This window comes from Austrofundulus limnaeus, unplaced genomic scaffold, assembly GCF_001266775.1.
Source record: "Austrofundulus limnaeus strain Quisiro unplaced genomic scaffold, Austrofundulus_limnaeus-1.0 Scaffold56, whole genome shotgun sequence".
NCBI lineage: Eukaryota > Metazoa > Chordata > Actinopteri > Cyprinodontiformes > Rivulidae > Austrofundulus > Austrofundulus limnaeus.
This window is the reverse complement of record NW_013952458.1, coordinates 2,138,387-2,160,517: the sequence shown is the minus strand read 5'-3', so window position 1 is coordinate 2,160,517 and position 22,131 is coordinate 2,138,387. Positions and strand designations below refer to the sequence as shown.

The following is a 22,131-nucleotide window of genomic DNA, read 5'->3' as shown; positions in this document are numbered from 1 at the left end:
ATATATATATATGTATACATATATAATGTCATTAAATGTTTATTAGATGTGCATCTACAACATTGCTGTCACAGCTGATTCATTTTAAGCAACACAAAAATAGCCATAACATAGTCCACTTTACAAATATTGAGATAAATGTGATGCTATTGTCTGATTCATCATTAAAGCATACGTCAGTCACTAACAGGTATTGCATGAAAACATGCAAATTATTTACAAGGTTTGACCAAAAATGTTTAATTAAATCTCATTATAAGATGATTTTATTTTGAAACTCTTTTATAAAAGGCAGTGCTTGATAATTATGGCAAAATGAACAAGTTTTTATAGTTAAAATAATGTGATTTTCCACATATGAAGTTCATGATGTTGTGTAAGGCTGACAAGCTAATGGTTAACCCAGGACCAAAACCAAAGCGAATCACTGCTGTCTTAAAATAATAATTAAAGTTTCATGCAAATGCCATTGTTTAAAATTTTAGACAGCTTGTGTCTTGCAATATGTTACAGTCCTGTTAGAAGCCTCAGGCTCCACTGGAAAGGCTACAGCTAGCTGCCACTACTGAAACCAAAAGTGTCAAACTTGTAGCTAAGGGTAGATAATAATCCACAATACACATTTATTTTTATATGAATTCTGTTGTTTGTTTTGCCAGTGTAAACAACAGGAACAGCTAGCTGTAGCACTTCTGGCAAAAATGTCCTTTTATTTAAGCCAGATTAACCCGCAAGACCTGACAAAATGTATACATGAATCCACTTTGGTGTCTAGGGCTCACTAAATTTAGTAGTTTTCATCTCATTCTGTCCATTTCTCCAACCTGAGGTTGCTTAAATAACTATCTACAGCAGGTAAGATATTAACTGTTCATCACCTTTCCATAAAACTACACTTCAAAAGATCTGACCTCTCCTTTCAGGTGAAATCACTGCAAAGACTTGTTTGATGGCAGCAACCAGTCTTTTGTGCTGTTGGGCCAATACCTGGWGTTTATTAATTAGTTGTCTCTGCACACAGACACGTGCACAGACCCCAGAGGGGTTCTGGCTGCTGGATTAGGCTACCCATTAAAGAGCTGATTCTGTGATTTTCTTGTATCAAGACAAAAGAGAAAATTAGAGCTTCTTGATTTGTTTCAGTTTATGACAGTATTAAGTTGACGTTTCAAGCAATTTTGTGGAAAAAACGCAGCCCTTTTGCTAACAGTTGTTTCACCAGATGTGATATCTCACAGAATTTACATGCAGTGAATTATTTATTCATTGCTGTGACAGTGTTCCTTCATCTCAGCTGCCATTAGATTTAGTTAATGTTTGGAATCTGTGTACGGCCTCTGTCTTCATGCCCCATTATGCAGCTATTATTACACACAGTGGGCTTTTCTATCTTAACCCCCCTCACAAAAAAATAAATAAAATAAAATAAATAAACACCCCCCAAAACAGTGCAGTGCAGAGAAAAGTGCTTCTGGTAATAAAACGTCTGAGGCTGCTCTTATGATGGAACAAGATAAGTCCGGCTCACTCTGACTCATTCCTCCCATCGCCGGATTTCCTCATCCTCCTCCATTTAGAACAGCTATCCGTGTCTCATACATTTCTTAGTGGAGTTATTTTGTTGCTTTAGCGGCAATAAAAATGCATGAATCACCGACATAAATTAATCTCTCTTGTTTCGTGGCGAACTGTTGAGGATTTGGACTCCTTGCCGCTCCGTGACAGTTGTCAGCTGGGAGTCTGACAGCCGTTCTTCAGCCATTGTCGGTGGAACGCATGGATGGGCCTTTATCTTTCTGCCAAGGACAGAAAGGCTTTGTCAATCTGATTGAATTTTTTCTAAAAAAAAAAGAAGTAGAGACCCGCTTCAATGAACTCGATTCCTTCAAAAATGTTTTCCTTTGCTTTAGGCCATAATTTCTCCACTGGCTTCATTTTTTTTWAAAAACCTCACCAGTAATCCTTTACCCTCCCAAACATTTTCCTCCTCCAAAACACCCCATCACCCTCACTTATAGATAAASCCCTCTCCTCTTATTTATCTCATCTAACACATGGGGGACCTTAAGGATTGTTTGATGTAAATTTTGTCATCAGGATATCAGCGGGGCGTTTAAAAAAGCATCACACAAACGCCTGCACTTCTACTAACACATTGGTATTAAAGATAAAAACAACAAATAAAAACCCCATTTTCTTTATTCAAAGGTGTAGAAACTGTGCAGGAGCTTCGAAAACAAGAATACAAACTGAGTTGAGGTAAAAGAGAGGCTTTTAAAAGAAAACAGAAATTTGTGTTTTATCTTTAAAAGTAAAAAAAAAACGCTTAAAGGCGGAGGTGGAATTGCCCAGGTTTAGGGAAAAAAAGCGATTTTTGGTGAAGCTTAGAGGCCAATTTCCTGCACTTAGATATTATTCATGCTCTCAAAGAAAAGAAGGAAGACACTAAGAAGTGCAGATTTCTATAAAAGTCAAACTCAGGTTTTAAAGAGGCTGTGACATGCATATCCTTCAAGCACAAAAAGTCAGAGAAAACATTTTTATATTTAAGAAACTTAGCATAAAACACATTTTAACCCAGTTTTTTTCACATAACGAGCACATTTTCTTTTGAACTTGGCTCAGCAAAAGGGAAACAGGAAGTGACATCAAAGGGGATCTCTTTAATAAAAAGAACTTCCTGTTTTTTTACTGAAAGAATAGTATTTAAACTCTGACTCTTCTTCATCTCTCTGATAGAGACTCAAAATAATTCAAAGAAACAACAGATTCTTCTCTGCAGTCTGTGTTGCTAGCTGTTGTATAAACACTCTGTTCACGTTTTGTTCCCCTTTGACATCACTTCCTGTTACTTCTTATGCAAATATCTGAGCAAGTGTTCATCTCAGCAACATTAAATTATTTTTGCAATATGCTATCAATGCTATCTTTCCAAAAATTTGTTCATATTTATTACAAAGAATTGATGCCACAGATACTTTAACTTGTTCATGTTGTCACTAAACAACTATGAGAAACAGAGATTCTTACTTATTTGACTGATTTTGTGCAGACAGCAGAGGAAGCCCAGCGTATTTCATGAATTTTCTTAACAGTTTTATGACTTAGTTTATATACATTTATTCATGCGTTTCAGCCCTGCAACACATTGGAAAAAGAAAAACATTAAGGTGACAAAAGCCTTTTCACTTCGCTGCCTGAAATGGGTCTTGTTTTGGTTTTTCTTTATGCTATTTTCRTTTTGGAAAAGGATCTGTTTTACTGGTTAATTTGGTGACAAAATGTTTCTATTGTGTGATGGTCTGCTCGAGACAAGAGTCCTACTGTGTGAGATTTAAACATGTTAAACAATTTGTGCAACATCCTTCAAAAAGTCAGTATCTCAAACCCATCTTGAACCTCTTCTTATAGCCTCTAATGCTTATTTTGAAAAGAAACACAAATTATGAGTAATCTCAATATAATTGTTAAACCACAATTTTTAAAATATTTTTTCACATCTTTGTTTCACAYGTTGCTTTTCTCTCTGTAAAATAGAAGCAAATCCTTGACTTTTTCTGTGTTCACTAAAGCTGAAAGGAAAAATATTACCCACCTCCACTCAGTTCAGTTTTTTTCTTCTTCTATGTTTTGGATGTTTGACCTTCGCTGTAGAGAATTTGAGACCCTTTCTGTCAGTGGAAAGTTTAAAACATTTGGATTAGGGTAACATCTATTCTGGGAGACAGTTTTGGTTCAGTTCTGCATTTTAAAACCTGCATTTTGCGCCCACTATTAGATAAAGAAAAGACCCCACATTTACTGCCATTATCATGTTAACCGATTTCTCACAGAGGCGGGAGACAAATAACTTATTTTAGGCATTTATCAGTGGGAAATCGAACCGTTCTCCATTTAAAGAGGAGTATTTCTCAGCAGACACAAACACGACTTGACTTAAAATGCTGATTCGTCTGTAGGAAAGCTTATCAATTAATCATGGCAGCAGCTTGTGGTTGAGCAGCGTTGTGACATTTAGCTTGGAACTCTATAAAGGGCAACTACAATAAGCTGCATRTAGAAGAACCTCCTGCACCAAAACATTATGTTATATGAGTGTGTTTGTGCTCCTGACTAAACATTTGCTTATTCCTGAGGTCAGTCCCTGATGAGAATTTTCTGGATGCTCTTATCCATCTAAGTGGGAGAAAAACATTGCATCTAAAACCTGTTTTTTAAAATCCTAATAAGCACGTTTTGTTTAAATGGGGTAGTCTAGTCATTTTTAAAGTGATGGTCTGTTATCGATAATTAATACTTTATCAACATTAGCAATGGAGCACAGAGTATGGAGAAAAGGGCAAAAGTCTTCATCTGGTAAAGGCTAATTGCTAACTGAGTGGCAGTTTTTTAATAATACTTCCCTAAAACAGACACTCTGGTGTGAAGGAAGGCTAAACCTCTACATTTTTTGTTTTGTTTGCTGCAAAGACCGTGACCTTATTACTTAAAGCTAACCAGTAACCCTAAACTTAAACACAGCCCCTAATCAAAAACCTAGACCAATGTGTCAACTAATGACAAGAGGGAGCCTGACCAAGTGCCCATATATGACAGTGAGAAGGTGTTCATGTTGTTTTCCCTTTTGTTTCTGAAATAAAAGGGTGTCCTATGACTTTTGACTTACCCCGTACATTTAGCAACACTAACTGTATGTATATTTGCAGATGGTGCAAATGTATCAATTTGCCAGAGTCAAAAGGTTTAATTAAAGCTCATGTAGAGTTCTTTCAAACAAGGTTGTTTGGTTTTGAGAAAATATTTTTTATAAGCCTCAACAATGATAAAAAAAAAACAGTTTCTCATTTGGCTCATCATCAACTTATCCTGGACAGACCTCTGCCCTTTTCTCCACCCTCTGTGGTCTATGACTGATCAAGTGAGCATCACTTTGCAAAGGACCACACTATCTGTAATTGTCCAGTTTTGTTTTCAGATTTTGGTGGTGTTTCTTGTTTTCTTGCTGCGGTTGGTTTACGAGTGTCACAAACTAAACCCCACAAAACTCTACTTGTATCTGTAGCTGCATGGACACATCTTCAAAGACGTGGCTGCCACATCAGGGTCAGTTTGGCTTGGTTGGTCAAGCGGAGGTTTGCTGTGGTGGACCTGGAGTTTTAACGCCAAGTGAGTCGGTCTAGCCAAGAACCAGTTCTTCACTGTCAAGTTCTTTTTGTGTCGCTTCTCAGCCTTGTCTCCAGTCTGCTGTGGCCCGCTGAGGTTTTTCTCTGTTATCCATGTCTTTAAATGTCCCCCAACCCCCTGTTAGGCTGCTGTTCTCTCTGTTTTCAATGGTCAGTGAACAGGTTTTTAAAATGCAGTCGTCTCAGTTGTGCTTTATTTCTGTCATGGCTTTTCAGTCCTTTGAGCAGCGCTGACAAAAATACCTCTGTGTATTGAGAATTTATTCATTTTTTTATGCCCGCTGAAGCACTGCTCACCCTCGCTTTGTCACACTCCAAGTGTCTTATTTTGACATCCTCTCAGTCTGATGGTGCCATTTGCCTTTTAAACCATCTTTGATATTTCCAGGGTCTCTCCCCCCCCTCCACACACACCCCAAATGAAAACAGCATTTTCTATTACCTCCAGGAACTAGGGAAATCATTTATGGTTTGCATAGGAAACTGTTGTTTTATTTCAAACATTTAAACTCAGCAAAAGTACTCTGCAGCTTTTGGGTACTGGAGATAAATTGTACTTTGAGAATTAGGCAGATTTTAGTGAAACGACAATAGTCTTCATAGGAAACATGAACATGATATTTGGATGTGGGGTTCTGTGGACAAGTTTTGAACAATGAATATCTTACCTGTTGTAGATTCAGTCTTCAAAATCTCATAAAACTCATAGCTGTTCCAGTTAGTGCTATTTTCTGCTGCAGATTATTTTTTAAAATTATTCCAACATATAAATTCAGATTGTCCTACTGGAGGTGCAACGAAAGTGCCTACAGCTAGCTGCTGTTGCTGCTATTTGTCATTTTACCATGTATTTGTTTTAAAACAGCGTTTTAGGAACTGAGCATTTAGAAAAGCTGCCTAAAGTGAAGATTTTGAAACCCCTCACTTTTGGTTTGTCCATGTAGATTTTTAATATGAAGCCTCTGAGAGTTGAATATGTAGCTGTTGTGTCACGTTGTGCTTTAGAAACCACAAAAACAATGAAGCTGTTTATAGTTTTTTAAAATCTGATGTTTACTTTAAGATACATTTGTCAAAATAATTTGATTCTGTGCTAAAAATGTTAGTAACTTTAAGGAAAATAATAAATGATTTTGGTAAAACGAGCTGCAGTTGTTACCCATTATTTTGATACATTGTTAATGTTGACGTTGTCGCCACCTGCTGGTGCAGTATGGATATAGTTTTTTATGAAAAAAAAAAAAAGAAAAATCCTCAGGGAATGTTCAGAATCTTCCCACAAAAGATCTGAACTATCCCTTTAACCTCCACAACTTCATTTCTTAGCTGTTTAATTTGGGTCTGCGCGCTTAGAAGTGGCGCAATGACGCTTCTTAAATGAATTAGTCGAAATGAAGGTAGTTTGATGTAGAGAAGTGCACAAGCTGTGAACGTGTAACTATGGTAACTGGGCCACACTACTGTTGGCTAGTTTTTACACAAAGGCAGAGCAGAACGGCAGGAATGTTGGAAAAACACACGTGATGCAGCGCAACTTCAGGTTGTTTATGTTTCTGTCGTTGTGCCTCCCTGTTTCAGAGAATGGTGGTGAATAAATATATATGTTTACCTTGACTACATCACCAAATATCTGTCAGATTAGGCGCCGACTGCAGGTTGTTTCCCTCGCACCCACACTGCCCCTTCTTCCTCCCCCACTCCACCCACCTCCTCCTTTAAATCCTGCAACTCTGCCTCTTCTGCGCGCCTTGCATCCACCTCATTACGGTGCTGCTGCTAAACATAGCATCAGAGTGGCTCGAAATCCAGTCACAAGCACAACTTTTTAAATCCCGAGTATCTATTTAGTGTAAACATCTCCAGTTGAGGAATAATTACGTTGTTAGGGCCATTATCTCTTCGGTGCAAATGCATATGCTGAGGTTAAAAAAGGTTTTGTAAACTCCACTGAAAAGCTCTGTTTTCCTTTTTTAAAAAAAACAACAACAAAATTTCAACGCATCAGACTCCACGCAGTGTGACGTCTTTCCATTTCAGACTCTACATGGTTRCAGCGTCTCTTTGCAATTTGGCATCTGCGGTGTCATTCTGTGTTTTGTAAATCACAGTTCATGCTTAAAACCGTGCCAAACCTCCTGGGGTGTTGCTGCCGGCCTGTCAAAGAGCCGTGAAGTTTGATGCGACAAGGTTTTTTTTCTCCTGTCAGTCATACTGATTGTTTCGACAGCTCACTGTTAATAAGAATGACCGGAACTTTCTGCACAGACTTGTACTGTTATGAGTTAAACTCATTGGTTTTGTGGCCATAGATGATGAGGATTATATGTGAGATGACAATGTTAGATTTGTGTTGTAGTCTCTTTTCGTTAAGGGATAGTTCAGAGTTTTTTTGAAGTAGTGTTCTGTGGAAAAATCATACRCTATTAATATCTTTCCTGCTGTGGATAGCTCTTCTAACAACATTCGTTTGGAAAAATAGAGTTTAGGTAAGTCTGGATTGATGAGGTAAAKGCTACTATTTTTTCTTAGCACAAAAAGTAATAAATTTGTGTTTGGTAGATTATTTCTTTGCTGTAACACTGCTTCTGGGCACCTGATTGGCAGCACCYGGGGGTACCAGAAAYTCAAAATAAGTGTAAATAGCAACAACAAAATAAGCTGTTTGGCAGAKAAGATTTGCCAATTTTKTTTATGTGCACAACCCACATACTYAGCGCTACTGYATAAATGCATGTTCCTTACAAATGTGGCACCAAGCCTTCTCATTACACTATTCAAAGTAACTAACAAAATATCTAAATCTGGAGTTCAATGATCTTTTAAACAAATATGCAACAATCCTCGGTTTATTGAAAAAAAAAACTTTTTTGAGGTTTTGTAAGAAAACAACAAACAAACCCTAAATACTTACCCAATTAAACATGAGTAATTAAAAAAAACTAATGTATATTTGAGCCTCAAAATCATTCTGTTTTGAGCTGAGTGATAGGTTTCTCTTAGCTGAGGAAAACAGKTAAGTTTAACCCCCTCAAACTGATTAAACATTACGTTAGTAAAACACAAATAATGCAGAAACTTCCCATCACCTAACAGCAGGGATCTGTGGYACTTATAATAAACTAACCATACAAGACAGCTTATTTATGTCCTGTCAGTGTTGCAGCACCAGATGTTGGTGGGAAAATGGACAGAGAGGGAGAGAATCTGATCACCAGTAGGCTTTTCTAGCTGTTGAATTTCAGCGGAAATTTTTTTTGTCAAACCTCCCAGTGTAAGGACAGCAGAGGCGGGTGTCGGTGTTGATCTTCACCAGAATCARTTCATCATCATTCTCAGGGATTATTAAAAAAACATTAAGAAGAAAATTCATTCTTAGCTGTTGAGCAAAATTTGGCATCCGGAAACGACACAGTAGGATTGTTAGGGTTTAGTTACAGTTAGAGTTGGGTTTAATATTGGGCTCTTCTTGAATTTAAACAGATTTCATTTTGGCTCTTGCTGGTTTTGAGGTGTAAAGTGTGATCAGAGCACCAGCGATAAGGTTCTGTTCTTGACTTATTTATTGGCTGAAAAAGAACAAAATCCTGTTCCGTAATTGCYGGTTTGTTGTCATCATGATCTGTATTTACGAGCTGGAATATGGCAATTAMGGCGACTTCCATATGACATGAATGTGACATCTGGCCCGGCAGGCTTGTCTGTGAGTCACTGAAGGCTCTTTGTTGTCGGATGCTGCAGACCAGTCGCAACAAGATCCTGTGCGTGATCCRTTACTGGAAACAGTCTCATCGAACTGGAGCGCAACATCAACGTTGTGGACAGCGATAAAATCCAACTTACCTTTAAAGTTGAGCTCCCACTGTGTTTTACTTTGTTTCCAACAAACACAGACATTGTGTCTATTATCACCTCACCACACTGATGCATGCAGCTGATGTTCTGTTTGGATTGTCTGTGGGAATTTGGGCCATAATATCGTTTTTTTAAGTTAGTTGTGTCCTCCAGAGAACACAAACTGCATAATAATCTTCTGAACAAACAAAACTGTGGGAGCCTGTTAACAGCTTGGATAATGTGTGTGAAAACTTGTTCACATAGAATCTCGGGGCTTGTGTTTTTATCAAGTGTGTTTGCCAGAGAATAGGTACCTGTTGCTTTTGTCAGGTTTGCTACATTTCTCTACTGATGCTGATGAAATATCTTATCTTGGCTACTTTAAAATCAGTGTTTAGAATATGCATACTTGTACTTTCTTTACCTTCTGGTTTGCTTTGCTTCTAATGAGTGTATATTATTTAAATGTTACAGAATGGTGCTCTTTTTTGTTAGATGATGCAGAAAAGTGAGTAGTGTTGCCTATAGGATATTTGCACCCAGATAGCTAACATTCAGCTAACTTATAGACTCTGACCTCAAATAGACATTTCCATTTGGTCAAGATTGTTGAAAAAKAAAWAAAAGTTGTCAGYWTGACTCAAGTAGAACACCTTTATCCTTTGCATCCTGTTGAGTTGAAGAACCACACAGATKGATTGGCACTAGTACAATATAATAWACAGTACAATATATTTTACAAWAGTATTATATTGTATATTGTRCAATATAAAATTTCAAATAYGTTTGGAACACCATTCTTTAAAGCAAACGGCTTGTAGTTTGATGTTTCTGCATTGCATTGTTTTGGCTTGAAGTTTCATTTACCAGTATAGACCAACACGTTCTCAATCCCGACTCGTCAACATATTGACACTTGGTCAGGAACTGTCTGCATTCAGTTTTGCTGYGTCAGGTAACCCCTTTGCGTCAGTCATTGCCACCCGTGGCTTTTATGGGTTGCGCCACGTAGGGGTCTTTGGGTTGGGGGTCTGTGGTTAATATGAGGGATCCGGATTAATGGTTTGTTTTAGGTACTGAGGTCAGGGATATAGGGCTAACAGAAGTTCAGTTTAGGGTCTGGGATGGTTAGTTGTTGTACATTTCCTAATCTTTTCAAAAATATGACAACGCGCTCCTCCTCCCCCGTCTCATCTCATTAATAACTGACATGAGGGGGGTACCCGACGTGTCCAAAACTGGATGCAGACTCATCTATTAATATGTGATGAGTTGGGAGTGAGAATGGGTTGTATAGATATGGAACATTTTCTTTACACTTACCAATACTATTCCTTTTAACAATCACTAAGTAATCTGTGAGTTGATGTTCTAATTGAGGAGCTCTGCGAATGTTTCGAGACACTTTGAAGTCTCCTTTGCGAATGCTGGTCGTCAGCTAGGGGTGTGAGAAAATAATGATACAATGAAATATTGCGATGTTTCATTTCCTGTTACTGTATCGATTTCTCATTAAGGCATGATGCATGGATGTTGTAAGAAGAAATGTGAAATACAACTGCTTGCTCAGTATTCTTCTAACTGATTACAAATAAATGGAATATAATCATGTCATCCATGCACTATTTATAATCAGGTTTTTGAAATTAGGATCTTTGTAAAAAAAATGGCAATGTTTTACTTTGCTTACATATCGCAATACAGTGACCCCTGTATCGGGATATACATGGGTTAGACAAWGAAACTGAAACACCTGTCATTTTAGTGTGGGAGGTTTCATGGCTAAATTGGACCAGCCTGGTGACCAATCTTCATTAACTGCACATTGCACCAGTAAGAGCAGAGTGTGAAGGTTCAATTAGCAGGGTAAGAGCACAGTTTTGCTCAAAATATTGCAATGCACACATTATAGGCGACATACCAGAGTTCAAAAGAGGACAAATTGTTGGTGCACGTCTTGCTGGAGCATCTGTGACCAAGACAGCAAGTCTTTGTGATGTATCAAGAGCCACAGTATCCAGGGTAATGTCAGCATACCACYAAGAAGGACCAACCACATCCAACAGGATTAACTGTGGACGCAAGAGGAAGGTGTCTGAAAGGGATGTTGTGGTCAAAACCAGGTGTTTCTGTTTCCTGTATATCATATCACCAGGTTCTTAATACACATCCCTATCACGTCTGATATCGGCTTTGGATGGAGAACTGACACCTTATACTTCTGTATCAAAATGTTTCTTTTAAAATGGTCTTGTGAAAAAAATTAAGCATTTAAGATGGCAAAGTTTTCATATCTACATTAATAGCTCTACTAAAGGTTGAGTCTGTTTCTCCACCACCCACTCACAGTCTTTCTCTCTCTGTATCACAGCTAGCTAGAGGCTGTTGCCACCTACACGCTCCGTCTTGAGAGCAATTTACATCCAGAGCGGCCCAACTGAAGAAATCCATGTGTTCTAACATGTCACGATTACTTAGACCCCCCGCCCATATTATTGCAAGCGACTGTTTTTARAGGCAGGTGGAAAGGACACTGGCTATTTCTCTGCAGGGTCATTGAATCGATTTGATGTGTTATGATTCAGCTCCACATGACACACCAAACAGGAGAGCTGAAACGTTTCCTCCAGCTGAGGAAGATTCCCCCGCTCGTGGTTGGCCCATTGCTCCGCTCGTCACGTCGGGTTGCGCGGAACGTTACTCTGTGTTGGTTTTTTTCCTCCCCTCCCCTCTATCGTCTCTTACAGTGCCAGTATCTTTTACACTTCAAGCCCTTGGAGTTGTTTCCATGGAAACCAAACAATTAGCTGGGAGATTGAGAATAGAACCTGGAGAGTAGCCTACTTACAGGCGCTGGGAGTGAAGAAATCAGAGGATGACAGGGTGTCTTGTTTCTTTGTTGGGRAAAAAAAAGGAAAGAGGATAAAACGGCTCCTCGGGGTAATGTGCAACTTCTAAAAAAATAAAAATACCCCTAGCGGATCGTTCATGGACAAAAATATAACTGCAGTGATAAAAAAAAAACATTATTTTGGTGAATCAGTGACACAAGGCAATAATCGCTGCTGCTTCCAGCTTGAAAAAAAAAACAACAAAAGAACTATACAGTAAATTCAAGTTTTATTGAAGACATTGGACTAAAAATACCATATACCTTGTATAAGTTGGATCTTTCAACATGATTTATTCTACTTTTTATTGCTGTTTCATAACATCAGTTGAATTGTTTTGCACTTGGAAACAAAACTGCTGCTTTAAAAGAGGAAGCTCCACTTGTAGAGGAATGTAGAGGACATAAATTTCCCCAAATTGCCCGTGCAACAAAACAGCAGAATATGAAACTGCTTGTAGATAAAATGTTTAAGGTTTCTTTTGAGTTTTGCTTTTTACAAAACCAAGTGGAGATGAAATGAAAGATGTCGATGGAACAGAATTTATTTGCTCCTCTCGCTGCTGTAAACCAGCCTGCTCTTTCTTAGACGTTCAGGGGAACGTGTCAGCTGAGATTACCTAAAAATAGTTGCTCATACTTTTATAGATCCATCACCGAGCTGCAGAGTTTGTGCTAGCCTAAAGTCAGGCTAAAGCCGCGGGTTTCATGATGACTCACTGGAGTGTGGGTCTTACGTACTGCTGAGTTTTTATATCTTTTTTTCCCCACTGACCTCAGATACAGAAAGTTTTCTGTCAGTTTCTTGTGTTTGTTTGTTTGTTAGGGGCTGTTTGTTGTTGTTGGTTTTGTTTTTTGGCTTGAGCTTTGCTTCGCAGATACATTAGTCTGTGTTCTGTTGTGCTCTTCACAACAATTCATTGTCTCCATGTGGCTCTATGACTTCGACCTAAATGATAGTTAACTTGTGAAAATATAATTAAAGGATTCCAGTCAATCCATGGCCTCAAAGTGATGTGAAAGTCAGGTCATAAATTCAAATATTCATTCCAGACACGTTATGACTAACGGGGTTTGTAGGCCTTTTACACCTGCCTGTTAAAATAAATGGTCGAAATCAATTTAAATGTTTTATTTCCTTACAAGTAACTGAATTTTAGAGCAAACTATAGAGCAGTGGTGCACGATTCTGGTCCCTGAAGTTCACTATTCGGTATGTTTTCCATGTTTTTCTGCTTTGACACACCTGWGCTGAAGAAAAAAGTGCCAAACTTGAAAACCTGCTGAAGAGCMGGGGAACAACTAAAACATGCAGGATAGTGGACCTCGAGGACCAGGATAGGACCACTGCTATAACACTATGCACATTGGGTTTATGATGCTATTTAGACACACACATATCAATGAGTTTTATTAAAACAATGTTTTTTGATGTTCATGTTTTAGCCTTTTACCTCAGTCGTGCAGGCCACCAGACAAATGTCATTTAGACCTGTTTAATTTTTAAAGATTTATGTTGCTTTTCAATGGTTTTTGTTCATAAAATTATTTTTTGTAAGTATTTTAAGTGTTTTATGCTTTTATTTTGAAGTTGAGAATTGCAGCAGATTTGACACGAGTTGTCAAAAATATTTAGCATCAGCAGCCATAAATCCAAAAGCAACATTTAATATAAAGTTAGTTGTTTTGCAGATACATTGCAGTTATAATGCTTTCATTCAAACTAAGTATTTAGTAAAACCTATATTTAAGTATTTGRTGTGTTGGTTCAGATTTTATGTTTTTCTTTTTAATATTTTCTCCCTGTTGTTTATGTCTGACCCTGCTTTCTCACAGACCAATCACGCAGGGCAAGTTTTGCCTCTGTAAGACAGTCGAGTATGGAGACACCCCCCAACACGACTCCGCAGCCGTTCCGGCAGCCGGTGAGTTCGTTAAACCTTCAGGCAGTTCTGTTGGAGCACACCGGTTTACTGACGTCCTTGTAGGTCCTAAAAATCCACGTGACACTTTCCTCTTCTTCCTCGTCTTCAGAGTTTCCTCAATCGAAGGTTGAAGGGTTCCATCAAGAGGGCAAAGAGTCAGCCCAAACTGGACCGGACCAGCAGCTTCAAACAGATGATTTTGCCCAGGTTTCGGAGCGCCGATGTGGAGAAGTAAGTTGATGGTGACAAACTGAAGACTTTGTAAAAGAATTGGAAATTAAATAGTTGTGCACATTTTTGTTCAAACTTTGACTGAGAATCTTTTGGGTTTTTGATRTGGTTTGGGTTTGTTATTAAAAGTATGGAGCAGGCGGAAGAAAGTCTGGAGAGGTGGAGATGTGCTTCAGAGAGAAACAGAATAAAGGAAATAATTTTGTTTTTCAGTTTTAAAAATGAAACAAAATTTTCCTGTTAATTAGGTCAGAAAAATTGTATTTTTCTCCAAAGTCTGTTGAAGGAGTTTTCCCACAGGTAAGATATTAAATAAACACTCTTTAGGTTGTTGAACAGAAACAATACATTTTGATTTCCTCCATTTATTTTTATAATGTTTTTTGAGATTTTTGTGTTACTTAATATGTTTTTGGTGATATTTCATTTTGAATGTTTGGCTACATCAGTGTGTTAAAATATGTTTTACAGATTCCAAGTTTAAGTTTAGTTCATTGATTTATATTTTAATATATTTGGCTTTGATAACAATCATTTAAGGCAAATATGTATGAAACCTAAAAACCAAATTAAACTAAAATTTCAAAAACATTCCACACTTTTACACTGTTTCCAGTCATTAGGTCGGCCTGTTTTTCAGCATGTTTGCAGCTTTGTGACAGTTTTTTGTCTTTGTTTTTTATTTCAAAGTGAGGTCACATCCCAGTGGAGTCTTGCTTGCATTGTGTTCAAAATTTTATGCAGTCTTCACACAATCCAGTCAYGATGCACTTATGGGAAATACAAAGACAGGAGGGTAAAAGTAAAAACAGAAAGAAGTAGTGCTGACAGTACACTTTTCYGTCACAGCAGGAGATGCATCATAGACGTATTTAGGGCTGGTGTGGACGTCCAAGTCTCTGAGATCAGGGAAGGATGCAAGAAAAGGCTGTGACTTGAGCTGTTGGAGCAAATTATATGAAAACCAAATGAGCTGTGTGGGGGCAGCTCTGATGGAGCTAAATGATGTTGAGGTTTAAGTCGCCGCCTAGATCAGCGTGCTCTCTCCTCTAACCACCGCTGCCTCAGACAGCTGCTTTCACAGCCCGCCGCGAGTTTGGCCCACACACGCTTAATTCACTCGGCGGTGTTAAGTTGACTTTGCTGTAAACCCGCAGCATCCAGCTCCACGCTCCGGCTTTGCACCGCAGCTGCTGCACCTCAGCTGCCAAGCCTCTCGGTTGATCAGAGCATTTTGCCGCATTCTGCAAGTCGTTTGTTTCTTCAGAGCGGATCAATACGAAACCCTGTTTCCCGTGGAATTATCAGGAGCTTCATTAGCTTCTTGTCTCTGGCGGTTCTCTTGTTTTAGACAAAAACAAGGTAATTATGATTCTGAAGGCAGCGACACGTCTCAGAAAAATTGGGACAAAAGCCTGCAAAGGTAAGGAGAATGAGTAAGAAAGAGACGGAGGAGCATTTTGACTCAAGTATCCATCACATCGATACCATCCAACATTCAGGACATGACGAAAGATGAAGAAACTGGAGTCACCAGTCTGCCAACTGAATCTAAAAATACTGGCAGAATTTCAGAATAATGTTCCTCAAAGGAAAACTGAAAAGTCCTTGAGTATCCCGTCATCTATAGCATCATCAGATAATCACCAAAAAAGCAATGTCTTGGTCTAAATATTTAATGTTTGCTATAGTTGGTTGTAAATAAAATATGGGTTTATGAGCTATGAGAAGCAATGCATTTTCTTTTTATTTACCTTTTACAAAACATCYAAGGCTGTCGAAACTGGGGTTAAAACTTAAAATTCCATATTTTCAATTTGATTTTTTTCCCAAAAGTGTTTTTTTTAATATCATTTCCAAATTTTTTGCTATTTGGAACAAATTAACTCCTCTCTGTTTTCTTGTCTAACTTGTCAACAGAGTAGAATTTCACAAAGAATTGACCACTTTGATGTTTGTCTTTTTATTTCTTTTTGCTATTGAACTGTAACTCTGTACTCCATATCCTCTAACTCTGTCTTCAAAAAAAAAAACAAAAAAAAAACAGGAAAAATCAATTTTCTAGATTATATTCAACCTCATTTTGTAGCACCTATAAGCCCTGAAGAACTGAACACACTTAGTCTTAACAACAAGCTTCTTTTCTGATGACCTTGCTTCACCTCGGTTTACCTTTCTGCTTTCAATTCAGYCATTTTTTTCTGTCCCTCCTGATGGAGTTGACCTCCTCTAAAGGTTACTTCATGCTGTAATTTCTCCCTGCCTGCTTTTGATTTATTTCATTTTTTTGTTGTGTGTGAAAGAGCTGAGTTAGTAGTTCACACTGTTTCCCCGTATTAAGCAACATTACATTAGCTCTTTCAAGTTCTTGCGTAAAAGCAAATTTAAATATTGCTTTTCCCCAAACGGCACCACAATCTCAGCATGTCCCAACATTTGAGATCAGACCAACTCGACCCCCTCCTCGTTGTTTCAAACAGTCCTGACCCACTTGGACCTTCTTCAGCGGCGTCTTTATGACGTCGGGCTCTTTTGTAGCGATGAAGGTGCTCCTGGGAGTTTTGATGACATAAGAGGGGTTTCATTGTCCTTCTGAGAACACGAGGACATAATGAAACCACAAACCCCAAGTCACAGACGTGAGCGCCCTTCACCAAGAGGAGCGACACACACCTGCATCACAAGAGACACAAAAGACCCTCAAACCATTATTTGCCAGCTTGTTTTTGCATGATGCACGTTTTGCATCACTTTCCACAACTCTATATTATTTGTAACATTTTGTATGTTGATCTAGRATTCTCATTTGAATTCAATTATCTGTCTGTCTGTTAATATCCCAAGGAGGAGTGGATGAATTTAAATGAAATTCTCAGAAAGTAATTACTGGGAGTCAGCCCAATTCAAGCTGGCTGCCACTGCTAATGAACAGAATAAATTATTATAATTTTGGCAATTTTTACAAAAACTGCACACAATTTGGTAGGGTAGTAGCTGAGAGTCATTGTTAACACATTCTCAGTGTGTTGAAAGATACTGTAAAATATTGCGATGTTGCGTGCGATTGCGCATCACACAAATTTTAAGATTTACCCAAAAGACTAAAGCTGTAATATTTTCAAAATAAGATGTGAGGCGCCTAGTTTAAAACTGCCATGTAATGTAGAGAGAGATATGTAACCTGGCACTTAAATTATGGGTCTTTTTACATCTTTCATGTAAATGTTGTCATGTTGAAATATTCATTTTATATTGCTCATTTTGTGTTTCTTTCCTGTCATGYTACTTCTTCTCATTAATATCCCTTYAGATTATGACTTTAGAGGGGCTTCTTTGCTTCTTTTTGGAAGAAGGCCGAGTAAAACTGCCCGGTAATCTGCTCCTGGCTCCCACAATCTGCTGCTGACAGGAAGAGCTGTTGCCATGGGAAGGCCGGCAACAATATTTAGGTGGGATGGTGGTGGGTGTTAAGGTAACCTCAATGTGGGTGTCAGGACCTAAAGTTTTTCAGCAGAAAACACAAAAATTGCTACARCGCTCAGCATATTTGCCCATATTGTTTTTGGCTGATTATTTTGCATCATAAAGTCAATTTACCAAAACTGCAAATAGGAAAAGTGAAAACTCGAAAGAAGRGAGCCTTTGTCAAAAATGACACGTTGTGTTTGAGCTGCGGTGACTCGTGTTATGAAAACATCTATATGCATTCTATATGTCGTCTTCTCTCACCAGGACACGCTTGATGCAGAGCTTCAAAGAATCCCACTCCCACGAGTCCCTTCTTTCCCCCAGCAGCGCTGCAGAAGCTTTAGACCTAGTTTTGGATGAAGATGCCATTATCAAGCCTGTCCACTCCAGCATTTTAGGACAAGAGTACTGCTTTGAGGTGCTGTCATTTGTTTCACCTTTGCCTATGGTTATACTTATCAACCACATTCTTTACACAAATCTTACAGTAATTATGCAGCATTTCAGGCACCACTGCAAAGCCACCTCATTCCTCTTTAGGAGCTTTGATAAATGCAATGACCTATGAGTTAATTAGAGCTTAAAAACAGTTTATTGCATGATTTTAATGCAAAAATGCAGATTTATTCTTGGGTTCTGGCTGCTTAAGATTCACAGGCCTCTGGGTTTTGTAGTTTGTAAAACTGTACTTTTAATTTTATGCACTGTACATACAGACTATATAAAGTAGACAAAGTAAAATAAAACACAAAGTAAAATATTTTTCGTATTCCTTGGCTGCTTGGAAAAGAAAGATTAATTTGTTCGTTCTGATTTAGCTGCAGTCTCAAGTTTCCCTATACTTTCGCTGAAAAACAGATCCATTCCTGACGTCATTGAGAGTTGTAACCATAGATGAAATACCCAAGAGCATCTGTAAATGTGACACTCTGTCTGCAGGTAACAACAAATTCAGGGACCAAATGTTTTGCCTGCCGTTCGGCTTCAGAAAGAGACAAATGGATTGAAAATTTGCAGCGAGCTGTCAAACCTAACAAGGTATTTTTCAATGCAGTCATTTTGAGAAGCTGCTAACGATCCGGAGTTCAGTCATTTTACCTCAGCCAGATTTAAATAAGGACTGTTATAATGCAGTAATAGAACTCCTTGTATTTTTGTCAGGACAACAGCAGACGGGTGGAAAATGTGCTCAAGTTGTGGATCATTGAGGCCCGAGATCTTCCAGCTAAGAAGCGCTACTATTGTGAGCTGTGCCTGGATGACATGCTGTATGCACGCACCACCAGCAAACCTCGCACCGACACCGTCTTCTGGGGAGAACATTTTGAATTCAACAATTTGCCTACCATTCGTAGCCTTCGATTGCACCTCTACAAGGAAACGGACAAAAAGAGACGCAAGGTAGATTTTGATTTCGCTATGATTTTTGTTGTAGAAAAAAAAAGGTTAAAAAAATGTAATAACTGTGTTTGCAATGTAGGAAAAAAGCACATACATTGGCCTTGTCAGCATCCCGATATCCAGCATCACGGGCCGGCAGTTTGTGGAGCAGTGGTACCCGGTGATACAGTCCAGTGTTCTGGCCAAAAGCGGTGGCGTTGGAAGCACCAAAGTGATCAACGCATCGCTACGCATCAAGTCTCGCTACCAGACGATGAATATCCTCCCGATGGAGCTGTACAAGGAGTTTGCTGAGTACATCACCAACAACTACCGAACACTGTGCGCTGTCCTGGAGCCGCTGCTGAGCGTGAAGAGCAAAGAGGAGGTGGCGTTCGCTCTGGTGCACATCCTTCAAAGTACAGGGAAGACAAAGGTACGAGCCGAACTGAGACCAAACTGCAGGTTTTTGTCGTCCTTTAAGGTTGTTCACCTCTAAAAGACAGTGAATGTGCCTCGCTTCAATAAACAACCGTGAGTTTGATTTATTGTCTTGCCAGGAATTTTTGTCAGACATGGCGATGTGTGAGGTGGACCGATTCATGGACCGTGAGCACTTGATCTTTCGGGAGAACACACTCGCTACGAAGGCTGTGGAAGAGTACCTCAAACTAATAGGTTACAGATATCTCAAGGAAGCTATAGGTAAGACTGTACTTCGCAGTGTTTAAGCCTCAATGAGGTCAAATCAAATTGCGCAAAAATAAAGACTAATTACAAAAATCATGCTAGAACCTATATGATGTTGCTAGTTTTTTTTAAATTGGAAACCAAAAATCTGAATGAATGTGATAAAGACACATTATTGACACTATCTTTATTCCATACAGAAGTGCCCTGTCTTGAACAAATTTAGATGAGGTTTTAGAGCAGCATTGTCAAACTCATTTTCTTCACCAGGAATAGTTTACTTCGATGTTTTGTGTTTAACTGCAACTAAAAAGGAAATGTCACATTCCTCTCCTCATTGCTACAACTCAGCACCACAAATAACTGAGCTCTACGTAGTATTTTGTGCATCGAAACCACATTTTAACRTTCTCTTTTAAACACTGAAGCAAACTTGCCTGATATTTTTGAACCCTGAGCACCTCCACCTACTGGTGGGATGCTATAATTTTGTTGGGTAAAAGAATACGTTATGGGAGATGTACAGTAGTTTATTGTCAATGATGGCTTTAAAACAACATACACCAATTTTAAGACATTTATCCATCTTTGAAGCTCTCGCGGGCTACATAAAATGCCACGGTGGGTCCCATTCAGCTACATTTGGCCTGCAACACCTGTTTTACAGTATTTAAATCCTGTCRAAGTTGTTTCTTTGCAGTCTTCTTCTTTTGCAAAACTTTCCAGTCAGGTTTTGAAAGACTCGACGGTCACAATAAACTGAATGACAAGCAAAACTCTGAGGGATCACATAGAGTTCACGAACCGGTAGCTTCCATGAAAAGCTTTTCTGCATTTAGTTTATACAAATGAATGTGGAACCTTCAGATGAAGTATGAATCATGTTCTTAGATGCTCACTGTTAGGGACATGTTTTGATGGAGAAAGAGCTCAYACAAAAGACAATTTAATCCCTTTAAATGTCTAAAAAGTATGTGCCACCTAAGTGCATGTATTTGTGGTGCAAAACCACCAATTTCGAAGTAAATTATCCCCCAAAAAAGTTAAGGTTGAGGTTTTGGACCCATTGAAAATGATCGTGCTRATGCTTTGGATGGCGTTTTGCTTTAAGTTTAAATCATTAAAATAATTAAAACAAGGCTTCAGTTTTTCACATCAAAGTGACAACAATATCTCCTGTCTACACACTTTAATTTGTGCTTTCATAGTCAATTAGAAACAGTTTTAAGCTTTAAAAATAAACTTTCCTTCAAACAGTTACCTTTTCTAGTATTTGAGAACCATTATCTATTCATGAGGAAGGGAATGGGTTTTAGTTGTTTTATGTAATAAAGTTGTGTTTTCTAACTGGAAGGTGACTTCATTCGAGCCTTATATGAGTCTGAGGAGAACTGTGAGGTGGACCCCATGCGTGTCCCACCATCAGTCCTCGCCGACCACCAAGCCAACCTGCGTATGTGCTGCGAACTCTTACTCTGCAAGATTATCAACTCCCTCTGGTAAGTCCTTACTTCACACTGAAAATGGTTTGGATGTTAAGGTGTACAGATTAAAGGGATTGTCTTTTTTTCTTTTTTTTTTTGTAGGGATGTTCTGTTAAACAGCTATCAGTAATATCAGTATTCAACATCAGAACTGGAGCATGTAGTATGAAAACAAGAGCAGAAGTCTTCGTCCAGGCTAGGCTAATGTCTAACCAAATGAGGGCCTATATTAAATAGTTTATAAGGCTGTTTTCTATGAAAAGCAATAAACAACTGGTTCTCAATTGGCTATTTATTTAGCCGAGATGAAGACCTTCACTTTTCTCCAAGCTCTGTGCTCCATTTCTAATGATGAAGGCTGATGGTCTACTCAATAAATATTCAATAAAACATCACTTCGAAAATGATCAAGGTTTTAAATTATATTGTTAACAATTAAAACTTTATATCAGACTGTTTAAACAGAAGTATAAAATAGTCAGACTCTCACTTTGAACAATGTGATCTGTTGGGGGTAATTCTAAAAATAAGACATTTTTATAGCTTTYATATTTTTGTTTCTTTGCCACTGGTCATATTAATAAATGTGCTAATGTTTCAGCATATTTCCCCGGGAGCTGAAGGAAGTGTTTGCCTCTTGGCGAGCCAGATGTGCCGAGCGGGGACGTGAGGATCTGGCCGACAGCCTCATCAGCTCCTCCCTGTTCCTCCGCTTCATGTGCCCAGCCATCATGTCCCCGTCCCTGTTCAACCTGATGCAGGAGTACCCCGCCGAGCGCACGTCGCGCACGCTCACGCTCATCGCCAAGGTGATGCAGAACCTGGCCAGCTTCAGCAAGTGAGTGCCTCGCCGTCGCCCGTCCTCGCGCGCTAATTGGGTCCGGTTCGTTTTTAGATTTGCCGATGCTCGGCACTCTTGTTGGGTGGGATGCATGTCACAGAGCGTCGTCGCGGAAATGGAGACTTGCAGTTTTGAGTGTGAGGGTATAAGCTGTTACTCACACACACACACACACACACACACACACACACACACACACACACAC

At 38.8% G+C, this 22,131-nt stretch overlaps 1 protein-coding gene across 1 annotated transcript in view; it reads left to right on the top strand.

The window, feature by feature from the left end:
* The window catches only part of syngap1a (synaptic Ras GTPase activating protein 1a), a gene marked incomplete in the record, with an annotated part of 43,295 nt that overhangs the window by 3,513 nt on the left and 17,651 nt on the right, over positions 1-22,131 (top strand). Inside the window, 10 exon segments of the mRNA XM_014009285.1 lie at positions 5,063-5,166; positions 13,744-13,832; positions 13,942-14,063; positions 17,796-17,949; positions 18,471-18,569; positions 18,693-18,932; positions 19,012-19,347; positions 19,472-19,616; positions 20,956-21,100; positions 21,687-21,923. Of these exon segments, the coding sequence (XP_013864739.1) occupies positions 5,067-5,166; positions 13,744-13,832; positions 13,942-14,063; positions 17,796-17,949; positions 18,471-18,569; positions 18,693-18,932; positions 19,012-19,347; positions 19,472-19,616; positions 20,956-21,100; positions 21,687-21,923 (1,667 nt within the window).